This window comes from Rattus norvegicus, chromosome 14, assembly GCF_021556685.1.
Source record: "Rattus norvegicus strain SHRSP/BbbUtx chromosome 14, alternate assembly SHRSP_T2T, whole genome shotgun sequence".
In the NCBI taxonomy this organism is placed as follows: domain Eukaryota; kingdom Metazoa; phylum Chordata; class Mammalia; order Rodentia; family Muridae; genus Rattus; species Rattus norvegicus.
Window position 1 is genome coordinate 36,935,873 of NC_141547.1, and position 27,336 is coordinate 36,963,208.

The 27,336-nt window shown below is 40.6% G+C and overlaps 2 protein-coding genes across 6 annotated transcripts in view; one reads left to right on the plus strand and one right to left on the minus strand.

The window, feature by feature from the left end:
- Positions 1-2,599: 2,599 nt before the first annotated feature.
- Positions 2,600-5,775, minus strand: LOC148001319 (uncharacterized). Of its 2 annotated transcripts, none has more exons than XR_015637415.1 (2): positions 5,064-5,127; positions 2,600-3,879 (listed from the first exon to the last, which is right to left on the minus strand). XR_015637415.1 is itself a non-coding variant. In XM_087584678.1 (2 exons), the coding sequence occupies exon 1, from the start codon at positions 5,383-5,385 to the stop codon at positions 4,951-4,953; it is 435 nt and encodes a 144-aa protein (XP_087440804.1). In that variant the 5' UTR covers positions 5,386-5,775; the 3' UTR covers positions 2,600-3,879; positions 4,845-4,950. The 2 variants fall into 2 exon arrangements, 1 of the variants encoding a protein (XP_087440804.1); XM_087584678.1 differs by having other exon boundaries at positions 4,845-5,775.
- Gabra4 (gamma-aminobutyric acid type A receptor subunit alpha 4) overlaps positions 4,973-27,336 on the plus strand; it is a 77,311-nt gene continuing 54,947 nt past the window's right edge. For 2 of the 4 annotated variants that reach the window (XM_087582138.1, XM_087582140.1), the window contains exons 1-7: positions 4,973-5,125; positions 5,340-5,480; positions 5,906-6,024; positions 19,472-19,539; positions 20,509-20,729; positions 20,893-20,975; positions 23,498-23,641. In XM_087582138.1, coding sequence (XP_087438264.1) covers positions 5,395-5,480; positions 5,906-6,024; positions 19,472-19,539; positions 20,509-20,729; positions 20,893-20,975; positions 23,498-23,641 — 721 coding nt within the window. In that variant the 5' untranslated portion in view covers positions 4,973-5,125; positions 5,340-5,394. Of the gene's footprint in view, positions 5,126-5,220; positions 5,481-5,905; positions 6,025-19,471; positions 19,540-20,508; positions 20,730-20,892; positions 20,976-23,497; positions 23,642-27,336 lie in introns of those variants that run through there. The other 2 variants (XM_087582139.1, NM_080587.3) reach the window with 2 other exon arrangements.

The window sequence follows — 27,336 nt, forward strand, 5'->3', positions numbered from 1 at the left end:
ATTTAATCTTATCAAATGGGACTGGGCTCATTCACGGTGATGTGGCTGAAGAACAACTTTAATTTCACCTATGAAAACAAGGTTTTGTATAAACATGTAGAGGATTTCACCGGATATATGTATACAGTGATTTTGCCCAGCTGACCCCAAATTAACCATTGTAGTACTCATTAAATGGTCTTTAGGGTTTCTTTCCCTCCTGTGGAATGATGTGGCATCTAAAACATATATAGAGTCAAAGCTACAATTCAAAGACAGTTACCAAATATCCCTCAGTATTTTTATCTTTATGAATCCTCTTTGCATAAATCTGTTAGACCTCATAACCTTGGACAATAGAGAGATCCTCTGTATTTTGAAGACTTTTGTTAAGAAGTTTCTTGCTTCAGCCTGGCTGTTTGGGAAGGGCAGACAGTATCTAAGGAATCTCACTGTCCTTAGACTTGTAAGAAATTCCAAGTTAAGTTAACTAAGACAGGAGGTGGGGGGAGGGGAGAGACAATTAGCATCAACCCGTCCCCAGTTGTTTAAGATAGTCCCGCTAGGTGACTATACTATAAAGCTAAAGCAGTGTCTTATACACTGAACAGGCATAGATCAATCTCACTGGAGCCACTGTTTGACGCTAGTAATATGGACATCTGTGGAGAATTGTTATAGCCACACTACAAATCATTGTTTTAACATAGCAAGTTTTCTATTGTTTTGTTGCATATGAACAGCTGTTCAAAACAAAAAGTAACACAAACAATAACAACAACAACAACAAAACAAACAGAAACCAAAACAAATAACAACAGAAGGTCCCAAGAAATCTTCAACATCCACATCCTTACCACTGCATCCGGAAAATGCTGACACGGTCCTTCCTTCCTTCAGATATTTCTTTGCTGAGACAAGGCATTACACACTCTAAGCAGGCAATGATCCTCACTTTTACTCTATCATTCTTTCTCTTCACAGATAGCATCTAAAATGTTGTGCTTTCTCTTCATGGAACTTTGCTCGAGTGGCCACGTTTGTGCCGGTGAACAATTCACAATGTTACCTTTCGCTTCATTCATTTTAAATTAATATTTTCCTGAACATATTTTTTCTGCTTCTTACTTTGCATATATTGTGGCAAATACCTCTAGACAGATAAATGGGTGGACAGACAGGTGGATGGATCTTATTTTGTCCATTTCAATTGCTGCAAAAGTATAATATTTGGGTTGAGCATGCTCCCCTGGAGTTGTATGTTCAAAACTTCGTCCCCAGTGTTGTGAGCACAGCAGAGCCTTTTAAAGGTGGGAGCCTACTCCAAGGCCTGCATTGCTATTTGAGGCATCATCTTCCAAAGAGATTCAGGCGGTTCTTGTAGGAACTTGGTAAGTTATTGTGATGGGGTGGTGAGAAAAAATAGAGTAAGTCTAACTTGTCCTTGCTTTGTTTTGGCTTTCTGTCTCAACATGTGACTGGCCCTTCTCATAAGCTCCCATCAGGATACCATTCATCCTGCTTGTGATCAAGCAGTATCCATATGAGAGCCAAGGCTATGCTGCCCTGGTTTTAAGCCTCCAAAACTCTGAGCTCCACAATGCAGCCTGAGATATTTTGGTATGGCTAAATTGAAGTGAAACGCATAGAGTTATATCACTGCACTCTATGTCTGCATAGCATTCCTCATTCACTTCCTCATGAAATATTGACTTGTTTATAATTTTCTACTATAACAATTAAAAATACCCCTTGTGCGCCCTTATAAAAAATTTGGGGTGTTTTAATGGTTTTTGAAATTGGTATGAAGTTTCTTCATACAAGACTCAGCATTGTATTTATTTTATAGCAATTTGGCAACAACTTCAATGAATTATATATAACTTGATAATTGGTTTCTTTGGAAACTCAGACATATATATCTATACCACATGATTTTATTAACACAGTTAAGGGAGTATTCATTCTAACATTTAGAACTCTTAGGAACTTTATAGAATATTTACACACACATAGTTACAGACTTTTGGGGTATTTCTGTGGTGGTTTTAATGAGGATTCCTCCATGACTCGTTTGAACATCTGGTTCCCAGTTGGAGGAGGTATGTCACTGGAGGTGACTGTAAGAGTCTAGAGACATACCACTGTCAGTTGTCTTATGTCTCTCTGCTTCTTACTTAAGGTTCAGGATGTGAGCTCATAACTTCTGGCTCCGGCTGACACACCTCTGCTTTGCCACCACAGACTCTAAGCCCCTGGGATTGAACTACAAATGAATCCAACCTTCTGTTATTTGCCCTGGCCATGGTGTCTTAGAAGAGTAATCATTAGGGCTTCTGTATTTAATGTGAAGCCATCTATTTACTCAAATTCTTTTTTTTTTTTTTTTGGTTCTTTTTTTCCGGAGCTGGGGACTGAACCCAGGGCCTTGCGCTTCCTAGGCAAGCGCTCTACCACTGAGCTAAATCCCCAACCCCTATTTACTCAAATTCTAAGAAAATAATTGTTCTCTGTTATTAACTACTTACAAAGTACAAATGGTGATTCCTCCATTGAGTTCACTGGTGTCTTAGTCAGGGTTTCTATTCCTGAACAAGAAGCATCATGACCAAGAAGCAAGTTGGGGAAGAAAGGGTTTATTCAGTCTACACTTCCACATTGCTGTCCATCACCAAAGGGAGTCAGGACTGGGACTCACACAGGGTAGGAACTTGGAGGCAGGAGCTGATACAGAGGCCATGGAGGGTGCTGCTTCCTGACTTGCTTCCCCTGGCTTGCTCAGCTCGCTTTTTTATAGAACCCCAAACTACTAGCCCAAGGATGGCATCACGCACAATGGGCTGGGTCCTCCCACCTTGATCACTAGTTGAGAAAATGCCTTATAGCTGGATCTCATGGAGGCATTTCCTCAAACAAGACTCCATTCTCTGTGATGATTCCAGCTTGTGTCAATTTGACACACAGAACCAGGCAGTACGACTAGCCTTTAAAACATATTCTTCCTTTTCCTTAGAAAACATCAGATTTTCAAATAAATCAAAAGTTTGTATTGGAAATAGTGTTTCCTACATCATTGTGGGATTTTAGAGACAATTAAGTACAAAGTGTCAGTAACAAACTCAATTATAGATAAACATACAAAAATTTAGTAATTCAAAAATCCCTAAGAATATTAAGTTGTTAAATTTTTGTGAACAGATTTATTACTCAGATAAGATGGAAACACCATCCAAATTTTAATTTATTTTTCAAATAATCATACTAAAACAGCTAAGTCTGTGAAAAGTATACGACAAAAATAATTGCTTGGATAATAGGGACCATTGATATCATGAAATGCTTATAGGTGTAGATTTGGTTAAAATCCCCAGGGGATTAGGGGAAGGTCCTTCACTGTGGCTGAGACTTGATACAACCATTATAGAAATCACCAGGGACTGAATTACCATATAATCTAGGAATCTTACTGCTGGCCAATAGTTACTATATCAGTAACACAGTCTACTGTTAGCATCATAGTTCTTACATACAGTGTATAGAGAATGCAAGTGGACGATGTTTTCTGGGCATGTTTGCAGTATACAGGGATTCTTCGATTGTTTTCCTAAAGGAAAGAGGTTGTTTTCACCAGAATTAGTAAGGCCGATCTCTGACTAAGGAAGTCACTGATTATTGGTCCAGTCATAGTTACTGATATTCTGTACACCCTGTGCTGTAACAAGAGACAGACACGGGAATGGCAAACACCGAGCACGAGACTCTAGATTACAGTCCATAGGAGAAGAATATCGAAGGTGGTACTGGGTGGGGGGTGTTAATAAATTCCACAAGGCAGCAAGTCAGAATGCAGACTCCCATGGGAGCTCATAGCACTTCACTTTATGGACACGATATGCCTTCCTTTGGAAAGAAAAAACAATTAAGAGATTGAATTAATTAAGGAATACCTCCCAGAACTGTTTTCTAATTTTTCCATATGTCAGCACCCCACTAATCATGAAAATTTGAACAAGCCATTAGTGTTTTAAACAGAACACAATAGTCTGGAAATTCCTGAGACCATTGACACACGTTGTATGGTAAGAATCCTGTGCATCTTATTAAAGTAAAGGACGCCTCCTCAGTAAGTAGTGTTGTTTTCAAAAGGCCTGTTCCAAGTATTTGTTTTTATTCCATAAAACATTAAAGGTATCCTGTTTAGGGTTCTCTTTAAGTTGTGAAGGAAACCACCTCTGTCTGTCTGCCTCTCTTTCCCTCCCTCCCTCTTTCCCTTCCTCACTCTGTCATATCCTCCTTTGCTCCTTCCCTTTCACTCTCTCTCATTCTCTCCCTCCCCTCCCCTTTCCCTCCATCCTTCCAAACACCCCCTACCCCCCTCTTTCTCTCTTCTCTCCTGACAACCCAGCCACCTTTGCCTCCTTCATTAAGCTGTCAACTTCTGGAACTTAATCAGTTCCATTCTGAAAAAGAAGGGTTTCAAGAGGTAGCAGGTCTGTATACCCATAGTTCCTCCGTAGAGTTGCAAGGGGCAGGGGTGGGGAGTAAGACATGAGGGTGCCTTGAGTGGGGTAGGGCAAAGTAAAAAAAAAAAAATCTGTTATCTTTAAAACACTATCTCCACAGATGCCTTGACAGTATTCTCCGTAACTGTACAACAGTTTGGCAAAGGTCCGCCCAGGTTAGTAAAAAGAATCTCCCTTAGTTGTTGCCAGGCCGCCTAGAATCTTGCCCCCACCCCACCCTCTGCCTGTCCTCAAACGCCAGGTCCTAAAGGCTGTGGTACTCACAAGAGTTCTCTTCCCTTCCCCAATACCTCCCACCGCCACGCCCCGCAATGCCTCTCATCCCGCCCTTTCTCCACCTACATCCTCCGCAGTGGGCACGGGCAAGTCCTCAAACAACCTATGAGAAAGGCGCTTCGTTGTTTCCAGCCAAAACCCTGGTGAAGGGAGGGGGACCAACAGAAAGAAGTCAGCCCAGGCCAGTGGCCGGGAACCCAGTTGGGGTTGCGGAATCGCTGACCAGGAGCAGGGACCAAGGACTGTGGGTAGCATCCCCTGAGTTACAGGTTGGAACAAACTTGCCTAGCTTCGCGTGGCAGGAGCTCCCAAGTTCACCGGCGAGCAGCGCTTTCAGGCTTGACAAGGTACGGAGCTGAGCGCCGGGCTCCGGCTCGCACTGGGCGCGAGCGGCAAGGGAGGGGGCGGGCGCGCAGGTCCCGCCTCCCTTGGCGGCGTGCACACACACGCCCACCGCGGCTAGGCTGGAGGAGCGCGGGCGAGTGTGAGCGCGGGCGAGTGTGAGCGCGAGTGTGCGCACGCCGCGGGAGCCACTCTGCCCTCTCCTCGCACCCTGCACAGGGCATCTTGAGAGGCTGGAAACGTGAACAGGCTTAAAGTATGGCATGTGGCGAAGATGGTTTCTGTCCAGAAGGTACCTGCGATCGTGCTGTGCTCCGGGGTCAGCCTCGCCCTCCTGCACGTCCTGTGCCTGGCGACTTGGTGAGTTCTGAGAGGGGGTCGTAGCATAGGTGGGGGTGCACGGAAAGGTGGACAAGTGTCCAGATCCACAGCACCCTTCTGGCCACTCTTCCTTTCCCGAGCGAACCAGATCTTCCTATCCTCAGTGCCAAATGGGCTGAAGCCAAGCTTTCCTTTGACCGAGTAGACTCAGAGACCACTGGGACGACTGGTGCAGGAAGCGCGGGTGCTGGGGTACTTGCTGCCTGAGGGTACATGCAGTCTGGGGGTGCTTGCTGCGCAGGGATGCTCTTTTCCTGACCATTTTGGTTCTCTACATCCCAACCCCCAACCCTCCTTCAGTTTAAGGCCAGCGACTCTTTCCCTAGAAGGCAATCCCTTTCCACCTGTTCTCAGAACCATTCTTAAAATAGTCTTTTCTACCCCTGTTATTTTTGCACTTGCAGTTTAAACGAATCCCCAGGACAGAATTCAAAGGACGAGAAATTGTGCCCGGAAAATTTTACCCGTATCCTGGACAGTTTGCTGGATGGTTATGACAACAGACTGCGTCCTGGATTTGGGGGTACGGATTGTTTCAAAACATGCGAGTGTGCTCTGTCTGTCCGTCTCTGGTCTGCCTGTCTATTTGTGGAAATATCATTAGGTACGCCTCACGTGCAAAAATGAAAACCAGTCGTTCTCTCGAGCGCCTCCCCCCCCCCTTTCCCTCTTCCTCTCCTCAGTGAGACCTATGACAAGGAGACCGCCTCCACCCGTACTTTCCCATCTCCCCGCCCCCTCAGGAGCTTGGCCTCCCCCACACTAATTACCTCTTGAGACCTGACTGTAGGGTGGGGGAGGCTGGGAAGTCAAAAATGAACTCGGAGCTGCTGCCCCATGGCTGCTTGACTTCTCTGAGCCTGAGCATGAATTTTCCTTGAATCTGTCCACTTTGCCCAGGTACATCTTGCTTCAGAAGCAGCTGGCCTCAGGTCTTCTCCTCCTAGGTGCCCCTGTCTCTGCCAAAGGTTCATCCTGTGTTCTACCTAGGACAGGAATCTGGGCCACAGAGCTGAGGCTGTCTGCTCTGCTGGGGAGCTCTGTCCTTTCGAGCCATCTTCTTACTTTCTCTGAGGATCGGGTCTTTGACCTTTCTCCTCTAATGCTTCAGAAGTGATTGGCTTTATTTCCTCCTTCCATCAATACCCATAGAGAGACACACATTCACCATGACACTTTCGTTCTCATACCATATTTCCTTTGCATATTCAACGGGAATCTATATGGCAAGCTTGCTGCTAGGCGCTGGGCACACTGAAACCAGAAAGACCTCAACCTTAATCCAGCCTAGCAGTCCTGTTCCTCAGGGAGAAGTAACTGGTTAAGACCCTGATTGACTTGGTTCACTCTTCCGAACGCGAAGTCCTGCTCTTTCTTCTGAAAATGAGTTAAACCTGAGGGCCTTAGACTTAAAGTAACCCCAATCCTTGAACTGATAGAAACGGTAACAACGACAACCATTATTACTGTGCTTGTTTAATTAGTTTCAACTAGATTGGCAGTTTACATACATTTACTCCCAACTCATGACAACTGCAAGAAAAAAAAAAAAAAAAACTGTTGCTGTCCCCATTTGACAGCTTTGGAAAGTTAAGCTGGTTCGACTTGAGTTTATGGACTTGAACCCCCGGGTGGCAGTTTGGACTTACAGGACAAAGAGAGTAGATTGACTGGCTGTCCTACACTGGGTGGTGTGATGAGTAAAAGGTGAGCTTAAAGCGTGGGGGCGGGGCTCTCTGCCTCCAGCTGAGGCTGTGGAGGAGGGAAAGAGTGGGAGAACAGATAAAATAGGATCCTGGAGTGGGGAACACATGGGATATGAGGTAGAAGGAGTGTGGACTAAGAGAGAAAGAATCATGGGGTAGCCTTGGATAGACTGGGGTGAGGACAAGACAGACAAGGATGCTAAAGGAGAGGATTCCCATGGGGCACATAGCATGTTACTGAGAGACTGAGATCTGGTCTCCAGCATTCCAATCAACTTCTTTGCTGTTTTTTTGGGGGGTGGGGTGGGGTGGGGGATGGGGAACTCTATGAAGTAGTGAGGTGTTTTCTTTGGTGTCTGCATTGCCAGGGATCAAGATGGAGGGGAAAGATGGCGGTTTCTCCCACTCTTGTTCCTCTTGTCTCTCCAGGTATAGGTTGCCCACATGCATATACCTTTGCCTTCATGCATATCTGAAGAGAGACTTCATTAGAGAAGTGAATCATTTGTCAAAGTATGAGCTCTCCTAAGTGACTAGGAAATTATCATTTTAGAGCAAAAAATAGTTTTGTGGAGAATGTTCTAGGCCATGTGATAGCTCTTGAGTCTGTAGAATGTCAATAAAAGAGGCTTTATCTTCCCAGAAAGGTTTTTAAACTCACATTTTAAATACAAAAGTAAGGAAAATATAACTCATATGTACCTTAAATATTCATAAACGAAAGCACAATTTATAGCTGGTTCGAGATGACTTTATTAGTAAGTGTTGAAAGTAAAAATATGTTCTCTTGGCTGTAAGACAACTTATTAAAAAAAGAAGAAAGGAATCTGCTGTATGGGAGCATTTTTTATCATGAATTCTCTCCCATAACACTGGGTAGACCATAGTATGAGTGTTAGACTCCGGGCAACTGTAATCTGGCTAAGTGGCTCGAGGCTAGTATCACTCGTCTCACTGGACAGGACTGAGTGATCTTCCTTAGCCGCCCGGCCATCGCTGTAAACCATCCTGGGACAGGGTTGCAGTTAGGCTACTTTGAGTGTTAGCAGAAAATTAATTACTAGTGAAATTACCATAAAAACACAGTCTAAGGGATGTTTGCAACCTGTTCATACATGTCTGTAATGAGATGATTGGCTTTTCAGAAACGGGCCATTCTCTGTAAGCACATAGCATCCCAAATGCGACAGGAGGATGTTAATTGTCACCTGCAGGACATGGATTACCTGTTTACATGGAAGATCTATTATGAACTATCGTAAATAAAAGGAAACATTACCGTTACCACACACATTTATATGCCACAACTTTTATCCCTTCTATGACTTGACATTTTATCCTTTGCCGAAAGTTTGGCCTTTAAAAATCAGATGAAAACCATTCAGGTTTTGACCACAGTAGACTATAAATATGGATTGGCTTCCGGCTTCCTCTAATCCCATTTCTGCTCTTTGTGGGACATTTACTTTTTATCTGTTTATACAACTTAGCCGGGTTCAATTTAAAATAAAGCTAAAAGCAAAGATGTGAATTGCAACGGGATGGTTTGTGACTACATAGTCGGCCAGGCAGAGGTTGAAATAGATTTGGAAACCAAATTATGTATTTTTAACTTAGCAGCACAGCTTGCCGTGGGGAGATAAAGGGAACTGAAATGGTTCTCTTCTCTTCATCCCTTCAGGAACTCCTCTCTCTCATCTTCACATTCCCTGCTGGAGAGGCAAAGGGGAAAGGTGGGCAGAGCAGGACAGTGGAGAGAAGCTGGGACGGACTTCTGAAGGACAGTAGTCTTTCAGCTTCTGATGAGTCAGCTCCTATCATGCTGATGTAGCTTGTTCCTGCTTAGAAGTGGCACCCACGTTGACTTTGTCACAGAGGAACTAGAAAGTCGTTCTTTCTGTCCCTTGTCCACTTTGAACACAGTTGTATGGCTTCACAAAGCTAAGTAACTGACCACAGGAAGATGGTTTAGGAGTCCTGTCTCTCCCCATTTTCTACTTATCTAAGGCATACAGTCTTGGGGGCATATAATCTCAAACAATCAGTACTATAAATATAGGGGGTTGCTTTAGAGAATCTTCCATCCTTTCACAAGGATGCGCACTAGAGAAGTAGGACTTCATATTGCTGGAGTGCATCATGGTCTTAAATAATACGATTGTTTCAGAAATCACATGAAGGCTGGCATTATCCCTCTGCTAGAGAAGAGGCTGAGGGAATTCCTATAGAATTGTCCACAGTAGCTAAGGCTAATGGTTGACAAAGTCACAGCTCACATCACATCTTCCAGTCTTTAGTCAAGACAGCTGATGGGTATGTCCACTTTCAAGGTATCCTTGCACAGTACCGTGTACCAAAAGTCAGTTGTCCTGAACATACCTCTTGCTACTTGGTTAAGGAAAAATAAGCAATTATAACATCCCAAAGAGAGAAAAAAATAGTATTTAAAATGGAAGAGAAAACATGGAAACTTGTATTCATTTGGGTGAACTTGGTCTATTTCTCTGACACAAACCTAATTGTTCTTATGAAGTTTTCAGATGATCTGTGTCTCAATTGGAAAGTTCCTGTGTCATGTGCTAGCTTTATTAATTGAATGTCAAACCATGATTAATAATCATACATCAAATGAATATTTGAAGTAGAGGATCAGAAAGAGATAGTGACATTCCCAGAGCTACCGTTTGATGCATTTGTTCTATCAGTGTGCAGAGGCGATGTATGTACAAGGAGTTATATGGAGGCCTTAAGATAGTATTTCAAATCAAAATGGACTTCACCTCTAAGCAATACAAAGAAATGGAAGTAGCAAAAATCAAACAAGTAAATGATAATGTGGCAGGACAATTTAATAGCATCAAAAGAGAATGTGGGAATATAGATTACTTAGAAGTGATGCCCAAGCAAAATTTTCAAGTTAATATCAATGGGTGCCAGGAAGGAAAGAGAAAAAGAAAAGTCATTGTTGGGCAGGTAAACCACCAACAAAGCCAAAGCAGCTCACAAGCAGACAAAAAGGAAAATAGAATATGAATGCATGGGAAATAGATTGGCATGGTTATGAGAATGAAAGGTTTCTGGTGCCCTTCATATTTGAAAGTAAGGCCAGGATTATTACAGTATTAGGTGGGAACTGTAAGCAGAAGCCAGGCCATAAAAGACCTGTGGTAGATTCTATAAAGTATTCTGGATGATTCTCTCAGTAAACTTGGGAACCACTGGAGTTCCTTAGGTAAGGCATTAACTTACGATGACCTGTGCTCTGAGAGGACCGGTTTGGGTGATAACTGAAGAAAGGTTTAGAGGCAGAGGAAACCACGTGACACGTGATGCAGCGCTTGTGTTCCAGGGTCGCATTGTTACTGCTGTTCCTCCTCATTATGTAGATGGTCACATGAATTGACGTAGATGTAGGAAGGATGGACATGAATGGACAGAGATGAGATATTTTGGGGATTTTAATTCAACGAAGTGATGATATATTTAATATGAATGATCAAGGGAAGTAAAAATAGCTCCATGATTTCTATTCTGAGAAATTGAACCAGTGTGGTATTTGAAGTTATAGGGGACAGTCCAAGTTTCCTCCCAAGCTCACTTGCTAGTAGAAGAGACAGGAAATTAAGACACAAAATAAGTGAACCCAAAGCATGTAGTATGCCTGGTGTCAGTGCACAAAGCGTAGTAAAGGGTGTGGTTTTAGTTCCACAGTTAGGAAGGCTCTGTTGATAAAGTTGGTACCCAAACACTGATCACGGAGGCATGGGAACATGGGACACACTTCTGGTAAGCAAGAGCTCTAGGGGCAAATCCTGTGAAGCCTGGAAGTCAGGGCTGGTGCAGTGTAGATGAAAATGCTGAGGAAGAAAGGGTCATAACAAAGAAGTGGTTCTACAGAGCTCTGTGGGCAGGCATGTAGACTTTACTTTTATTCTAAGTCACACTTGATACGATTGGTCAGATTACGTCAGGGGCACATCCTGAATTGGTGAGTTTTGAAAAGGCTCGTTAGGGATGTTGTGTTAAGAACAGAAAGAAGCAGGAATGGTTGGAAAATTCTTGCAATTCCTCGGTCAGGTCAGGAGATGATTAATACTTTGACCAAGCAAGTGGCAGAGTGATCTGTTGATTTCGGAGACTTGGTTGTCTTCTGCCTGTGTTTTGCCATTTAAGATGAAGGATGGCAGTTATAATGCAGGATTTGTGAGAAATGAAAGAAATGAGACTGAGTAAAGTTTTGGCTTAAATATCTAAAGGAGTAGCATTATCAGCATGAGAGTAGAAGCCCTTTAGGGGCATGGATAAATGATTTGCATGTGCATACGATAAAGTCATATTCCTAAATACCAAAGAGAGTATCTTGCAACTGGTATCTGCTGTCTTAAGACCAAAGAGGTTGCAAGAGATTAAAGATGATACAGAAATGCATAAATACTTATATTTGAGCTCTGATGGCTCCAATGTGAAGAGGCATGGAACTGAAGTCTGAGCAGAAGTATTCTGTGATGTGTTAGTAGGAGAATAAGAGGGCTGTGTCATTTAGAAAAAATGGTAGTTGCCAACAAATAGACCAATAAAGACATGGACTTATAATTACCCCTAGATTTAGCAATGTGTATGAGGTATATGTCTTTGACAAAAACAATTAGTGGCATGGTGGACATGGGTGAAGTGTGTGTGTGTGTGTGTGTGTGTGTGTGTGTGTAAGAGAAAAAGATATATATATATATATATATATATATATATATATATATATATAGAGAGAGAGAGAGAGAGAGAGATTACTTGGGGGTATAGGCATTTGTACTAATGAATAGAGAAATGGTATAGGTAGAAATAAATGATCATTTTTGAAATAATCTTTTTTACAGTTTTTTTTTTTTGCAAAAGATATACTCGCTGATTGTCACTTTGAGGGTGTAGGCTAAGTATAGCACATAAGATAGTCTGTTTCATGAACTAGAACTTTGTTTTTAAAATGGAAGACAAAACATAGCTTTTATTAAAGTTGATGAGAACAATGGAATTGATAGGGGAAAACTCATGGTTCTGAGAAAATTCATGGTTCTGAGAGAAATTTCAGTGAATCAGAATACAGCAGAGAAGGGAAGGGACAGGAAGGAAGATTTGGGGCAGTTTGTACTTATTTTTTCCCCAGAAATATAAATGGGAAGGATATTTTTAAGTAATATGGAAATGAATATTTGGAATACTTTGAAAAGTATTTTTTTAAGATTAGAAATATAAATTGTTTGTGTAATTAGTAATGAAAAATGCTTACTGAAATGGAGAACAAGGGGCATGAGGAAGAAAGGTCACTTTCCCCAAGTTTATATAAAAACAAGTGTACTAGTGCTATCAGAGATAAAATTTACTTTGAAATAAGAACATACTACTACTAATGTATTTGGCATGTCCTGAAAAGAGTTGTGTCAAATATAGATAATAGGATATCAATGAATTGTTGTGATTCTAGGTGAGCTTCCGTGAATCTAGATTTTATATAAAAATATTTTATCATTAAATATGGTTGCTTTCTAAGTCTAGACCTTTTTAAATATATTTAAAGATGCCTTAGGCGCACATGATAATGTTTGTTTAATAATACATTTCCACTATAATCTACATTAACTTTCTTTTTATTCCTTAAAGTAACCATACTCATGAAACAGCATCCAGACCAAAGAGCAGGCCCCAATATGAACTTGTAGTTTGCTACTCGTTTCTTCAACCCTATCCTCATACCTATCCTCTTTCCCTCTCTATTGTCTCACTGCTTTATTCCAAGCTTTCCTCTAATGGGTGTTTTTGGTTATCCTTATTTTTTATGGTATATTTAAAGCATGTAGCTGGCTTTAATTTGCTATATATAAACTTTTGCCATGCCTTATGCTTAATGGTGTATTGCTAAGATTCATTCTTTTTGTTGCCTAGTGCTATTGATCCTTCCTTTGCTTGTTATGTGATGTTCGCATTGCATAAGAACTGGCTTATTCGTCTGCTCTGTTGGCAGTGGGTTTTTTTTTTTTTTTGCTTGTTTCCCAGATTGTATTGCTGTGAATATTCTGGCCCAAATTTCCTGCTGTAAATGTGCAAGAGTTTCTTTTGCGTATATATCAAGGACTGGATTATTCTGGCTTTTAGTGTAAGTGGGAGTTCAACTTGAAGATATAATGCCAAACTGTTTCTCCATGATGAGTTTACAAAATTAAACTCCCTTTTACAATGAACATAAATTCTGGATCCACATATATTTTAGCACTGGGAGAGCAAGAGAGAGACCTTGAAAATGTTTGAAATGGCATTTTACTTTGAGATAATCTTAATGCTTATTGTTTCCACCATGTTCAAATATCAATGAACATCTTTTAAAATCTTTATTGTCTACAGGAATTTTTATTTTATAAATTTGTTTCCATGGTTTATTCATACTGCATCATGTCTTTTGCTTCTCTTATTGAAAACTTTTACTGCTTGTAAAGTAAAAGAATAGATTGAAAGAAGGGTCATAAAATATAGAAGGCACCAGTTTTTTTTATGCCTTCTAAGGAAAGGAAGCTTCTAGAAGTCTGAGCCATTTCGTGCTTTGTTGGTGAAATCAATGGGTATCTGTTGGCTTTGTTTATCTCCAGTAACTATGCTCTTTCCATATCTTGTTAATGTCTAGCAACATCAGAAATATCTTTATAATCTCCCTGAAAATTATGTGTCATTGCTGTGTCTTTATGCCTAAGTTCTTGAAGTTTCATTATTTTTTTTTATGTCACTTGAACTTTGTAAGATGTTGGTGTATTTGTGATGTGAATGGCTAGAAAGCAGGAATGTTTTCTCAGGGGCATTGCTAGGGACATAATATGGAGAACTAGGACTGACAAATCCTTGGGATGTGACAGCAAATTGTACATTATTATTGGAGATAAAATAGGGAACTGATAGCCTTAACAAGGTCTTTGAGTGTTGAGTAAATTGTTGGAGATTATCTGATACTTTCTTAATTGCCTTCCCTGCCAAGTTAATATGATAGGACCATTTTCCTGAATTTAATATTAACAGTCTTATCTGATTGACACTTGATGAAGATCATTCTCTTTGTGTAACAGATTCTCAGGGTCAAAGTATCACCTCACAGAAAGATTTAAAAAATATTTAAAAACATCTCCGGTATCAATGAAGTAGGATTTCTTTTAGGATAGGGAGAGTGTCTTTGATACTCCCCCCAATAGATCTACAATTATGAGAAGAAGTCTTTCCAATCTTGAATTTCCTAGTTTCTATGCAATTACACACTTTGCAAGGTTGATTTGAACATCTTAACCAGTAGTATTAGAGGAAGCATCTCCAAGAATTATTCTTAGTTGCATAGCTACCATTATTCGCTGACAAGTGATTTATCAGAGACCTATGGCATTTCAGGTGGCAGATTAATTCTATGGGAGAATACAAACATAAACCTGACAGTTTCTGCTTTAACTAGGAAATGTTTTTAGCTTAACTCATGCAGCATCTAAGTCTTACACATTTTTCCCTCTGGAAGCATTGGAAAATTATTACTGATGATATTAGCCACATAAGCAAATGATTATTCAGCCCTCATTTCTACAAAGTTTGGGACTTGAAAGGCACAGAGATTTCATCTCAAACATTAATGTTGAAAAGGCAAATTCAAGGAGTCTGAAGCAAAACACAAAAGGGTATCAAGAAGATAATTGGGAAACTATTGTTGAAGAAAAAGGATCTTTTTTTTTTGGTTTTCCTTCTTTATTAAATTGGTTATTTCTTATTTACATTTCAAATGTTATTCCCTTTCCAGGTTTTCAGGCCAACAACCCTCTAACCCTTCCCTCTCCCCTTCTATGTGGGTGTTCCCCTCCCCATCCTCCCCCCATTACTGCCCTCCCCTCAACAATCACATTCACTAGGTGTTCAGTCTTGGTAGGACCAAGGGCTCCCCTTCCACTGGTGCTCTTACTAGGCTATTCATTGCTACCTATGAGGTTGGAGCCCAGGGTCAGTTCATGTATAGTCTTTGGGTAGTGGATTAGTCCCTTGAAGCTCTGGTTGGTTGGCATTGTTGTTCATATGGGGTCTCAAGCCCCTTCGGCTCTTTTAGTCCTTTCTCTGGTTCCTTCAACAGGGGTCCCATTCTCAGTTCAGTGGTTTGCTGCTGGCATTCGCCTATATATTTGCCATATTCTGGCTGTGTCTCTCAGGAGAGATCTACATCCAGTTCCTGTCAGCCTGCACCTCTTTGCTTCATCCATCCTACCTAGTTCGGTGGCTGTATGTGTATGGGCCACATGTGGGGCAGGCTCTGAATAGTCTTCCTTCAATCTCTGTTCTAAACTTTGCCTCCATACTCTCTCCCAAGGGTATTCTTGTTCCTCTTTTAAAGAAGGAGTGAAGCATTCGCATTTTGGTCATCCTTCTTGAGTTTCATGTGTTCTGTGCATCTAGAGTAATTCAAGCATTTGGGCTAATATCCACTTATCAATGAGTGCATACCATGTGTGTTTTTCTGTGATTGGGTTACCTCACTCAGGATGATATTTTCCAGTTCCATCCATTTGCCTATGAATTTCATAAAGTTATTGTTTTTGATAGCTGAATAGTATTCCACTGTGTAGATGTACCACATTTTCTGTATCCATTCCTCTGTTGAAGGGCATCTGGGTTCTTTCCAACTTCTGGCTATTATAAATAAGGCTGCGATGAACATAGTGGAGCACGTGTCTTTGTTGTATGTTGGAGCATCTTTTGGGTATATGCCCAAGAGAGGTGTAGCTGGGTCCTCAGGTAGTGCAATGTCCAATTTTCTGAGGAACCTCCAGACTGATTTCCAGAATTGTTTTACCAGTCTGCAATCCCACCAACAATGGAGGAGTGTTCCTCTTTCTCCACATCCTCGCCAGCATCTGCTGTCACCTGAGTTTTTGATCTTAGCCATTCTCACTGGTGTGAGGTGAAATCTCAGGGTTGTTTTGATTTGCATTTCCCTTATGACTAAAGATGTTGAACATTTCTTTAGGTGTTTCTCAGCCATTCGGCATTCCTCAGCTGTGAATTCTTTGTTTAGCTCTGAACCCCATTTTTTAATAGGGTTATTTGTCTCCCTGCAGTCTAGCTTTGTGAGTTCTTTGTATATTTTGGCCACTAGCCTCTGAAAACCCAGTTTCTAGATCTATACAGTTCTCATAGTGATTATAGCTGTTCTGGAGCGTTGAATAAAGATTAAAATATCATATAAAAGGAATCTAGCATTTTTCTGGCATAAAAATAGAATTTAAGGGGTTGGGGATTTAGCTCAGTGGTAGAGCGCTTTCCTAGCAAGCGCAAGTCCCTGGGTTCGGTCCCCAGCTCTGAAAAAAAAAAAGAAAAACAATAGAGTTTAAATAAATAGTTATTTCTTTGCTCATTGTATCTTCGTTCACTTGCTGTGCGCTACTGTATACAACACATGCTGGTTTTATTTCTTGGTGGCTTCAATTTCTTTTCAGTGTCCTACTCTTCTTTGTCCCACTGGTCTCTTTGTTAGTCCTTGAAAACACTAATACCTTTTTTTGCTTGATGTTGTCCCAGTTCTTCCCAGTTCATATATATACTCCAGGACTTCTCTGAACTTCAGCGTTTTGAAGAAGCAGTTCTGAGCACAACCCTAACCTTGCTTTCCATGCCCCTGCTTTTCCTACCTGCCTGCACTCCATTCCGCCATAATGGCTCTCTGTCCGCTCACTATTGCTTTACTGCTTAACCTCTGACTCTTCCACCACAGCGGGGTGAGTTCCTGAAGCAGGGAACTCCTCTAGAACCTGGGATGTAGCTGCTGCTCATGCAAAAAATGTATTGAGTGGATGTCTTAAAATATCTCTTTACCCGTCACATGCATTTAGAATCTCACTCGATCTCAGAGTGCAGCATAATCAAATAAGCAAATGTCAGATAATGTCACACACCAAAACCGAGATTATAATTCTGAGTGTAGAGCAGTGTTTTGGAACTATTGCAAAAATAGTAGAAATTAGAGAGATAAGAATTTATAAATGTATTTTATTATCTTGGGATGATTGCAGCCACAGGGTTAACATAAGTTCACACAACCAACAATATGTTAGTAAGGAAAAAAATCCCCCCAAACATTGTACCTGTTCTCCTGAATGCCCCTGCCACACTCACTGTCTTTGCACACCTGTGATGTATTTCATAGGAAACTCTTATAAATAGAGTATAGGAAGCAGCCTAAGTGGATGTTTGTAAGTGAAAGTAAACTGAACAGTATCTTTAAAAATTTGCAAATTGTCAGGTCCAATCTTGTTCCTATTACGTCAGCAGATCCAGGGGTTTTGTCCAACAATCTGTACTTAACCAACCTGTGCAGATGGCTCTCTGCTGATGTTTAAGCAATGCTATGTTAAATCTATCCTTGAAATAACTTTCACTTTACTAAAGTTGGTAAAGTAGACATTTGTCTGGATTTTGTCAACTTCAATTGTTTGTGTGAGCCACCCCCCCAAGCCCCCAGTCCCTTTGCAAGGACGGGATTTTTGCCTTTTGATAACTTTGTCATTGTTGCTAAGGAAATGACAGTGGTTCTGAGCCAATTTGAGTGAGATTTCAGTCTTCTGTGGTTCAAAAGTTATAAATTACTTGCTTCCTGGATTACCCGTTTCTTGACACATTCGAGTTTAATGAGCTTATTTATTACTGTTGATTGTTGTTGATTCCAGTTTCTCATTCAAACGGAAGCTTAATTAACTTCTACCCTTTCCAAGGGGGTACACTGCATATGATGTAAAAATAAAATCATGCGCTATGCCGCACTTTTGTTCTCATTGTACCTCCAAAAGCTGTGTGTTCCTTAGGACACTTATTCCGTAAATAATTTTCTCATTCCCCTTAGATCTCCTGTTCCATGGCCTAGTGCTCAGTCTGTCGAGGGAAGAAATAGATTCATTTTATTAGGCTGACTTGAGATCTAGAGCTTTAAGAGCCACCATTGCTCTTTGCCCCCCCCCCATTATTCCAATTTCCCAACCAGTATTCGAGTGATATTCTACTTTTAATTGCAGATGATATAATAACCAGTTACCTAGCCAGTCGGCATCATAAACCATCATTTAAAGAAACGGTGTTCAGGAGAGCAACACTTTATATATTTTTATTGGTGGTAAAAAAAGCTGAATTGTCTATAATAGCTACTGTCACAATTTATAGCTAATATGTTTAATACTTGCTAAAATCTTTGTACTTGAAGATTGGGACTAAATGTGTCCAATTGGAAAGGACTATGAGTTAGATTCTGAACTACAAAACCTCCCAGGTTTAAAACATATTTTTAAATCCATAGAGTGGCAGTATTCTTTTGTTTATTTTCTGTGTCAGCAATATTGGCATGCTGGCTCTACCTTTCCCTCTGAGCTAAGCATTCACGTCCTTGCACGTGATCAAGATTTACTTAGATAGTGAAGCATCAGTAGCGGCTGAGGGGAACTGGTATGGAATGAGCTTGCGCGAGTGAGATACTACACTGAGCATTCTGTTTGATTGCTGTAAGCATTCCGCCAGGCAGGTATGGGCCAGCAATGGTGCCTTTAAGGAACTCGCTGAAGATCTCGAAGCCCACAGGTGGCACAGCCTGAGTGGTTGTAACTGACAGAAGACCTTGTCTTGGATCCCAATCACCGGTGGATGGTGGATGGTGGATGGTGGATGGTGGATGGTGTGCCTATTGTTAAAGGTGACATTAATCATTTCGGAAGTTATTTATGAGCAGCCTCAGCTCCCCAAAGACACACTGCTTTCAACTGCCACGTCTCAGCCCAGTGTTGCTGCTTCTCTTCACGCCTGCAACCTGCTGTTTCTTGCTCTGAACAGCTCACTTCTTTCTAGAGGCCAATCAGATGGTGGACTCTAAGAAAAAAATCACACAGGCTAAAAGCTTTGGTATGTCTGCGCTGCCTGTCGTAATAGTGCCCGGGGGTGATATAGCTTTGTAGATACACATTCTTGGTAAGTAATTGGGCATCTATTTGCCTGTTAAGCAAACGCTGTTTTTCTTTCTCTTTCTTTTTCTTTTGGATCGATTTGGTTGCATTTTAAACTAAACTTTACACTTTTTTTTTAAAAGGAGGTTTGGTATCTCACTGGAAAGTCAAAATGCATGCAAAAACATGACATATCTTATCTGCATTCACTTTTTAATTATCTAATCCTCCAAGGCTGTAATGTTGGTAATTATTTTTTCACACCTATTTACTTCATACCTACTAGGTCCTGTTACAGAGGTGAAAACTGATATATATGTCACCAGCTTTGGACCCGTTTCTGATGTTGAAATGGTAGGTATCTGGGGTTTGAAGGATAATAAGCCAGAAAAGAGGCAATTCATATTTATTATATTGTCAATCACATGAAACCAATGCTTGATTAAAAGTCTATGAGGAGCCAAGATTTCCCATCTGCATCCCAAAGCTATAAGTTTGAGCATCTATTGAGGTGGACTCTTTCTCAGTAAAGAGGCCTTTCCTTGACCTGTTTTCACAGCCAGGTGGTCTATTGAAACTACCAAGGAGGAGACAATGAGAAATCCCAGTAGTTTAGATGAGAATTAATTGTGCAGAGCAGTGTACTTCTAACTCCCCTGTTATCTTCCTCACTGGCCCAGTCGATCACTTCCCACCCTCTGCTTCTACTCCTCCCTCTCTGTTTAAAGAGGTCAAAAGGACCAGTGATGGTCAGGAGTCTCCATCCCTTCAGTGGTGCTTACATTGAATATACTTAGTAAGTAATGACGAATCTACTTTACAGTTTTCCTTAATGTTAGGACTCCTAATGTATTGAAGCCCTGGGTTCTTTGGATAATTTTTAATATACCCATGAAAACAAAATTTATTTTTTAAAAAGAAAATTGGCTTCATCTTAAAGAAATACCTGTAATTTTATGATCAATTATGTAACAGGACTCGTTACATGTTAAGTGATTTTCCTCTCTGATGTAAAGTAATGCACAGCCATAATTACCTGGTGTTGGCAGTTCGGATTTAATTGCAGTAATTAGTCCTCAGTGACTGATATATATGATGTTTTACTTCTTGTTAATGCAGAGGCTGAAGGGATCAAGGTGCTTGTTACACAGTACAGTTTCTGAGAATCTGTTCTCTTGGATCAAGATCCTCTCTGCTTCTGGTAGTTTCTTCTGGTGTAGTTTTTTATGATTGGGAGAGGCTAGAGACTAGCCTCTCCCTTTTTTGCATACAAGTATATGTAGTCAACTCTGACTTGACTACGTCACAAACTAATTTCCCTAGGAATACACAATGGATGTGTTCTTCAGACAGACATGGATTGACAAAAGACTGAAATATGATGGCCCCATTGAAATCCTGAGGTTGAACAATATGATGGTCACCAAAGTTTGGACCCCTGATACTTTCTTCAGGAATGGAAAGAAATCTGTCTCCCATAACATGACAGCTCCAAATAAACTTTTTAGAATTATGAGAAATGGCACTATTTTATACACAATGAGGTAACATACTTTTCTTTTTATTCTTCACCCCTAGTTCTCTCCTCCTTCCTGTACCCATCTTCCTTTCTTCCTTCTTGCTTTCTATCTCTTTGTTTTTGCAATATGTAATATTAGTTTTCTTTAAAAAAGGTTGATTTCACTTCCTTGCATTTTTTCATAATAGACTCACCATAAGTGCGGAGTGTCCCATGAGACTGGTGGATTTTCCTATGGACGGTCATGCCTGCCCTTTGAAATTTGGGAGTTGTAAGTTATAGTCAGTGTTGTTTGAATGCCAGATTGTGGTGTTTAACCTTGTATTTGTATATGAGTGCAATCTTAATTACCCAGCATTTAAATCCTTCACCATGAAAAAAGTTATGCAAGGCTCAAGTTTTAGGAAACTAATAATGTTTTATTACACCGAAGTTGCTTTTTTGAAGCAGGTAGCTATGGAAGAGTGGTCATAACTGATAAGTCTGTGGATACGTTTGGAACTGAGGGTTTCGGGGACAGTTTGTCAGAGGTATCAGCACAGGAACTTCACTGTGAAGGGTATGATTTAATAATTTCAGCAGCATCAAAGGGTGAAGAAAGGTTTATACTTTCCTGAAACAACTTGAGTCCTAGGTAGCGCTGTTAGTGACTCAGTAACTGAGCTATGACAAGTCTCTAGTTGAGGTGGGAAGTGAAAAACTTCAGCGACTGTTATAGCCGTTGACTACGTTAAGGAGTGCGATTCCATCTCAGAGCTGAAACTGGGGAAGCTTTTGAAAGTTCTCAGAAAAGGCCGTGGCCTCCTTGACAGCTTTTTCTGGGAAGAATGGCCTAAAGAGATCTTGGAGTAGAGCACGGGAGAGGTGCCTGCTGCTGTTGCGCAATCAAAGATGGCAGTGGGATAGGCACAAAAGGAGCAAATGTGGAACTGATGTGTTTGGAACACTTAGGCGAGAGGAAGGCACGAGGGGGACATGAGTGGGTGGTAAAGAATAAGCGGTTCCTTTCCTCAGGCTCCTTTCCCTGAGATGGCAACAAAATGCGATTGCTCTTGTAAGGTCTGCTTCCAACATTCGATTCAATCAGAACCTACCAAAAATAGACACCAGCTTTTACTATCGCTCCAGAGTCTTCGTTTCACTGATTGTGAAACCAGTGCCTGCTGTTCCCATTGCTCATTGCTTGACTAAATGAGAATCGGCAGTCACCACTCTTTTTATAACCCTCGTAATCACAATACTCAGTGGGCTAACTTGAGGCTAGAGAAAGCCATTTGCTCTCTGACCAATGATGTAATGAGACAAGATAGAAACGGGAGAAACACATAGACAAGAGAGAGTGATTTTCCCGGGGTCAGAATTAAAATTCCATTTTTTACTGTAATGATTCGAATCCTACAAAAGATTGTTGCTACCTGAGACAGTCTCCTCCCAAGACCTCTCTGGTTCTCATTTGAGGCATATTCTTCCACTGACTACAGCGAAGCTGCTCTTCTCTCAGGCTTTGTATATGACTAAGGGAGCACATATTGGAAAGAATTTTGGTTTTTCAGACTAAGAGTTTAAAGGAAAGGAGGTATGCCACACAAGAAAGTGATTTTTTTTTTCTGAGTAAGTTAATTCTTAATTTTTTTGAAAGAGAAAAAAAAAACCTTGATTAAATTAAGCTTAAAATAAGAGGACTCTGAAAGATAATTCAAGAAAAAGACTATTCTGTCAAAATAAGAATAGATGATTTCCAATGCAAAAAAAAAAGTCCTAAGTAAGAATATAGTCTGCAAGAGTTTAAATCTATAAACTGTGAATACACTTTAGAGTTAAGTGCTGATGTGCTGTGTGATATGGAGCTGGATGACTCAAGGCTCACAGTTTGTTTTTCAAGGTCATCTCTAAGGAAAAATCTCTCTGGGTATGGCTTCCTTTTGTAGGATTAAACAAGTTCACCAAGGACCTCCTGCATTCCAGCCATTTTTAAGGATGTTTGTAGGAGAGGGTGACACATAATTCGCCCTGGTTCCTTTGAACTTATTTGTGCAGGAACTGAGCTCTCTGTTCTGGGTAGAGTGGTATGCAAGCAGCTGGTCTCCATTTGCTCGGAACAGGGAATAAGAGAAAATGTACTTGAATTGCCACTGGGGAGGGCTCTTTGAAGATAGACGAGAAAGTGCCTTAATTGCAGGATTCAAATGGGACTGGGACTGGTTGTGTAACTCTCTACCCTGGAGAGCTAGCAGCCAGCATATTCTGAACTCTGTAGAATGGTTCTCAAATGGCCAGCACTGGCCAGAAGCAGAATGTAGAAGAGGTGACCCCTGGAGAACTCTCTCACGAGGAAAGTTTGTTTTGGTCCTGTTTGTGTTACTGGAGGCAGTGTTATGGTCCATTTCTAGAGGACAGAACTGTATGGGATGAAAGAAGTCAGGTTTTCTTAAGGACAGATAGGCAAGGACTGCAAGATGTAGGAGTTGGCTACACTTTAGGAGGTTTGCTTCATCTGCTTTCCAAGCTATCTGCCTTATCGGAATAAAAACATGACCTCATCAGACATAAGAACAATACAACCTGTAATTTGTTTAAGAATGACAGTTTCCTAATTATAAAACATGTTTGAAAAAAATCTTATATTTTTGGTTGAGAGCCTAGCCTTTAACGGCTGAGCCATCTCTCCGAAAAAAAATCATGATGAGTATTTTTTTCCATGTTTTTATTGTTTGAGCATTTGTCACATTGTTGATTTTTATTATTGACAAAGGAGGGGTTCTGGCTGTAAGCACACTCTCTTCTCTTATTTAGATGCATATCCCAAGAGTGAGATGATCTACACCTGGACCAAAGGCCCTGAGAAGTCAGTGGAGGTACCAAAGGAGTCCTCGAGCTTAGTTCAGTATGATCTAATTGGCCAGACTGTATCCAGTGAGACTATCAAATCTATTACAGGTGGGTGAGGTGGCATGCACATATGTGTGTGTGTGTGTATTTTTGTTCATACATGTGTGTATACATGTGTATGGAGATATGGGTGTGCATATGAAGAGGAGAATCAAAGAGAGTCATTACTCAGGGCCACCCATCTCATAATTTACCACTCCCCTGGCTTTCTGAGTAAGATAGGCAGACAGGTTACTGAGTCACAGGATCCTCCCATCTTGTAATACCATGCCAGTCTGGTATTACAAGCCTCTTACCTCATCAGGGTTTCGTTTTGTTTTTATTGTGGTTTCAACTTAGATTTTTATGGCAAGAACTTTGCCAAGTGAGCTAAGTCCCCTGCTCTCTCCTTGTAAGATTCTTAATGGCAAAAGTCAATGTGCTCTTAGGATCAGCAGTAGTTTTATACTATCGCTTTCATTGAAATATTCAGTGTGTTCAGGGGAAAATTTTTTTTCCCAGAAATAGAGCCGATGTATTTATAATCTTACTTCAGTTTAAAATAAACTCTGAGTTGGTGAGACAGGAGGAATGAATAGATTATTCTTACTTAGAAACAAAAGCCAATAATCAAATATATTAAAAACCATTTTCAACAAAATATGAGCAAAATGTCTGCCTCTGATTTGGTGGTGCTTTTCAAAAAACTGCTTTAATATTGCCCGAATTTATGGTGTCATTTCCACTCAAAGCAAAAGCAAAACCAAAAGAATACTTGCAAAGTATATTTAGAGTACACATTAAAATTGTCAAACAAGTGGGTGGGAGGCTATACTGGTGATTTTCGAATTTTGAAATATGAATTATGAAATGTGAAAGATTTAGCTTCTCATCTAACAATAAAATTGGCTACTCGCACCTTGTTTCAAAATGATGTTCCTTCCACACACAATTTTTACCAGGAAAAAAATTAATGGTCGCTATCTTAATGTTCTTATAATGTTGTACCAAAATATCACAAACTTGGTACTCATATAAACAAATAGAAGTTTGTTTCTCAAGTCTAGGATCTGGAAAGATCAAAGTCAGATGCCAGAGGATGCAGTGTTTGCCGAGAGTTTTTCCCTGGTACATGGACTGGTTGTTTCTCATAGAGTCCTTACATGGGGCACAAACAGGCAAGGTTTCCCAAGGTAGATTGTTCCATACAAACTGTGATGCTGTACTTTACCATCCTCCTTCTCTAACCACCTACCAAAGACTAGTTCCTAATGTTACCACATTGGAGGTTAGGTTTCGATAGTGATTCCCCACCTCTCCTTTTGTTACGGAATGTCAGGATATACCCCAGGTTGTCTTGAAACTTGCTAGATAGCCCAGGATTGCCTTCATTCTCAGTCTATGGAGTGCTGGACTTCTAGGTGTGCCTTTGTGCAAGGCACACTGTTATTTTTTAAAACAATATCTAGAGTATAGTAGTTTATACCATCTTACAGGGATTATTTCCAATCACTCCCTTGTATTAAATTCTGATAAACCACAGTGGAAATAGTACTGTCGCCATCTCAATTTTCCTAATGGGAAATATGTAAATATAATGCATTTAAGTACATTAATAAATATATTTTCTTGCTCATATAGTTATTCAGTATCAAAGCCCAGAATTTATAGGCCTTTTCTGTTCTATAAATTTTTAAAAAGGCCCTGGGTGCCATTTTATCAGTAAAACAAGCAAAAGTAGAATAGTTATAGTAAGATCTCGAACAATGGTATGAATCAAAGAGGAAGGCTTTTGTTTGTTTGTTTTAAGAAATATATTGACAAATGCTGATATGAAGGGGGATATTTCTAAAAGGTCAACTTAACAATTTTAGCCATGCAAAGTAAGTAATTCTGGGGAGTTACTGACCACCTGGTGCATATTGTTAATAATTTGTAAAGAGGACAGATATTCAATGTTTCTACCACAAAAATATAGAAGCAAGGTGCTGAGGAAAAAAATTTGGAGACAGGGGATGGCTTTATGACAGGCTATGATCTGTCATTTTTACTAATGAGTATTTGTCTCCAAAATACATTAAAATATACAGTATTTTCAACACAAATTATATTCACAAGGATTAAGAATTAGATGCACTTATTTATAATAGCCAGAAGATGGAAAGAGTCCAGATGTCCTTCAACAGAGGAATGGATACAGAAAATTCGGTACATTTACACAATGGAATGCTACTCAGCTATTATAAATAATGACTTCATGAAATTCTTAGGTAAATGGATGGAACTAGAAAGGAGGCCTTTCTTTCCATTGATACCCCTACAAGGTCATCCTCTGCTACATATACAGCTGCAGCCATGGGTCCCTCCATGTGTATGTACTCTTGGTCGTTTAGTCCCTGGATGTTCTGGGGGGTGGGGGGACGGCATTGTCTGACCTCCTGAGTGAGGTAACCCAATCATAAAAGAACACACATAGTATGCCCTCACTGATAAGTGAATATTAGTCCAAAAGTTTGAAATACCCAAGATACAATTTACAGACCACATGAAGCTCAAGGAGAAGAAAGGCCAAAGTGAGAGCGCTTCAGTACTTCTTAGAAGGGGGAACAAAATACTCACAGAACGAAATTCTGAGACAAAGTATGGATCAGAGACAGCTACACATGGGAATTCATCCCACACGCAGTCACCAAACCCAGTCAGTACTGGTGATGCCAAGAGGTTTATGCTGACAGGAGCCGAATATAGATATCTCCTGAGAGACTCTGCTAGAATCTGACAAATACAGAGGCAGATGCTAGCAGCCAATCATTGGGCTGAGAACTGGGTTCCAGTCCTCCTCCAATGGAGGAGTTAGAGAAAGGACTGAAGGAGCTGAAGGGGTTTGCAACCCATAGGAAGAACAATATCAACCAACCAGACAATGCCGTCCTCCCTACCCACCCCAGAACATCCAGGGACTAAACGACCAACCAAAGAGTACATACACATGGAGGGACCCATGGCTGCAGCTGCATATGTAGCAGAGGATGACCTAGTAGGGGTATCAATGGGAAGAAAGGCCTTTGGTCCTGTGAAGGTTTAATGCCCCAATGTAGGGGAATGCCAGGGTGGGGAGGTGGGAGGGAGCGAGTGGGTGGGTGGGGGAGTACCCTCATAGATGCAGGGGCTGGGATTTGGGATAGGGGGTTTCTGGAGGGAAACTGGGAAAGTGGATAATATTTGAAATGTAGATAAAGAAAATACTCAATAAAAATGGAAAAAGAAAACAAACAAAAGAATCAGAAGCAAATGACAAGAAATGAGGAGAATTTAATTCTTGAAAGATAAAATAAAGTCATAGGAATGCTCATGTGAAATAGTTTACCTTGTTGTCTGGTGACTTGAAATTGTTTTGTATAAAACTAGACACCCTGTTAGGAAATTGCTGGCACTGTTCCCTCCCTGAAACCCCCATATATTTTCTTAATTTTTCATTTCTTAATATTTGAAATCATAACTACAACATTCCTCCTGTCTCCTTCACCTCTCCAAAACCTTTCCATAAACCTGTCTACACTCCTCTTCAAATTCATGGACCTGCTTTGGCTAATTGCTCTTGGGCACATATGTATGTGAATGAGTATGTATATTCCTAAATATAACTTTTTCAGTTATATTTCTATAATATTACGTATGTGTGCACGTGTGTTCAGGGCTGTGTACTTGGCACTGAAAAAGAAGTTAGTGTGCTCTTCCCTTCTACTCCTCACTTTCCTCACTTG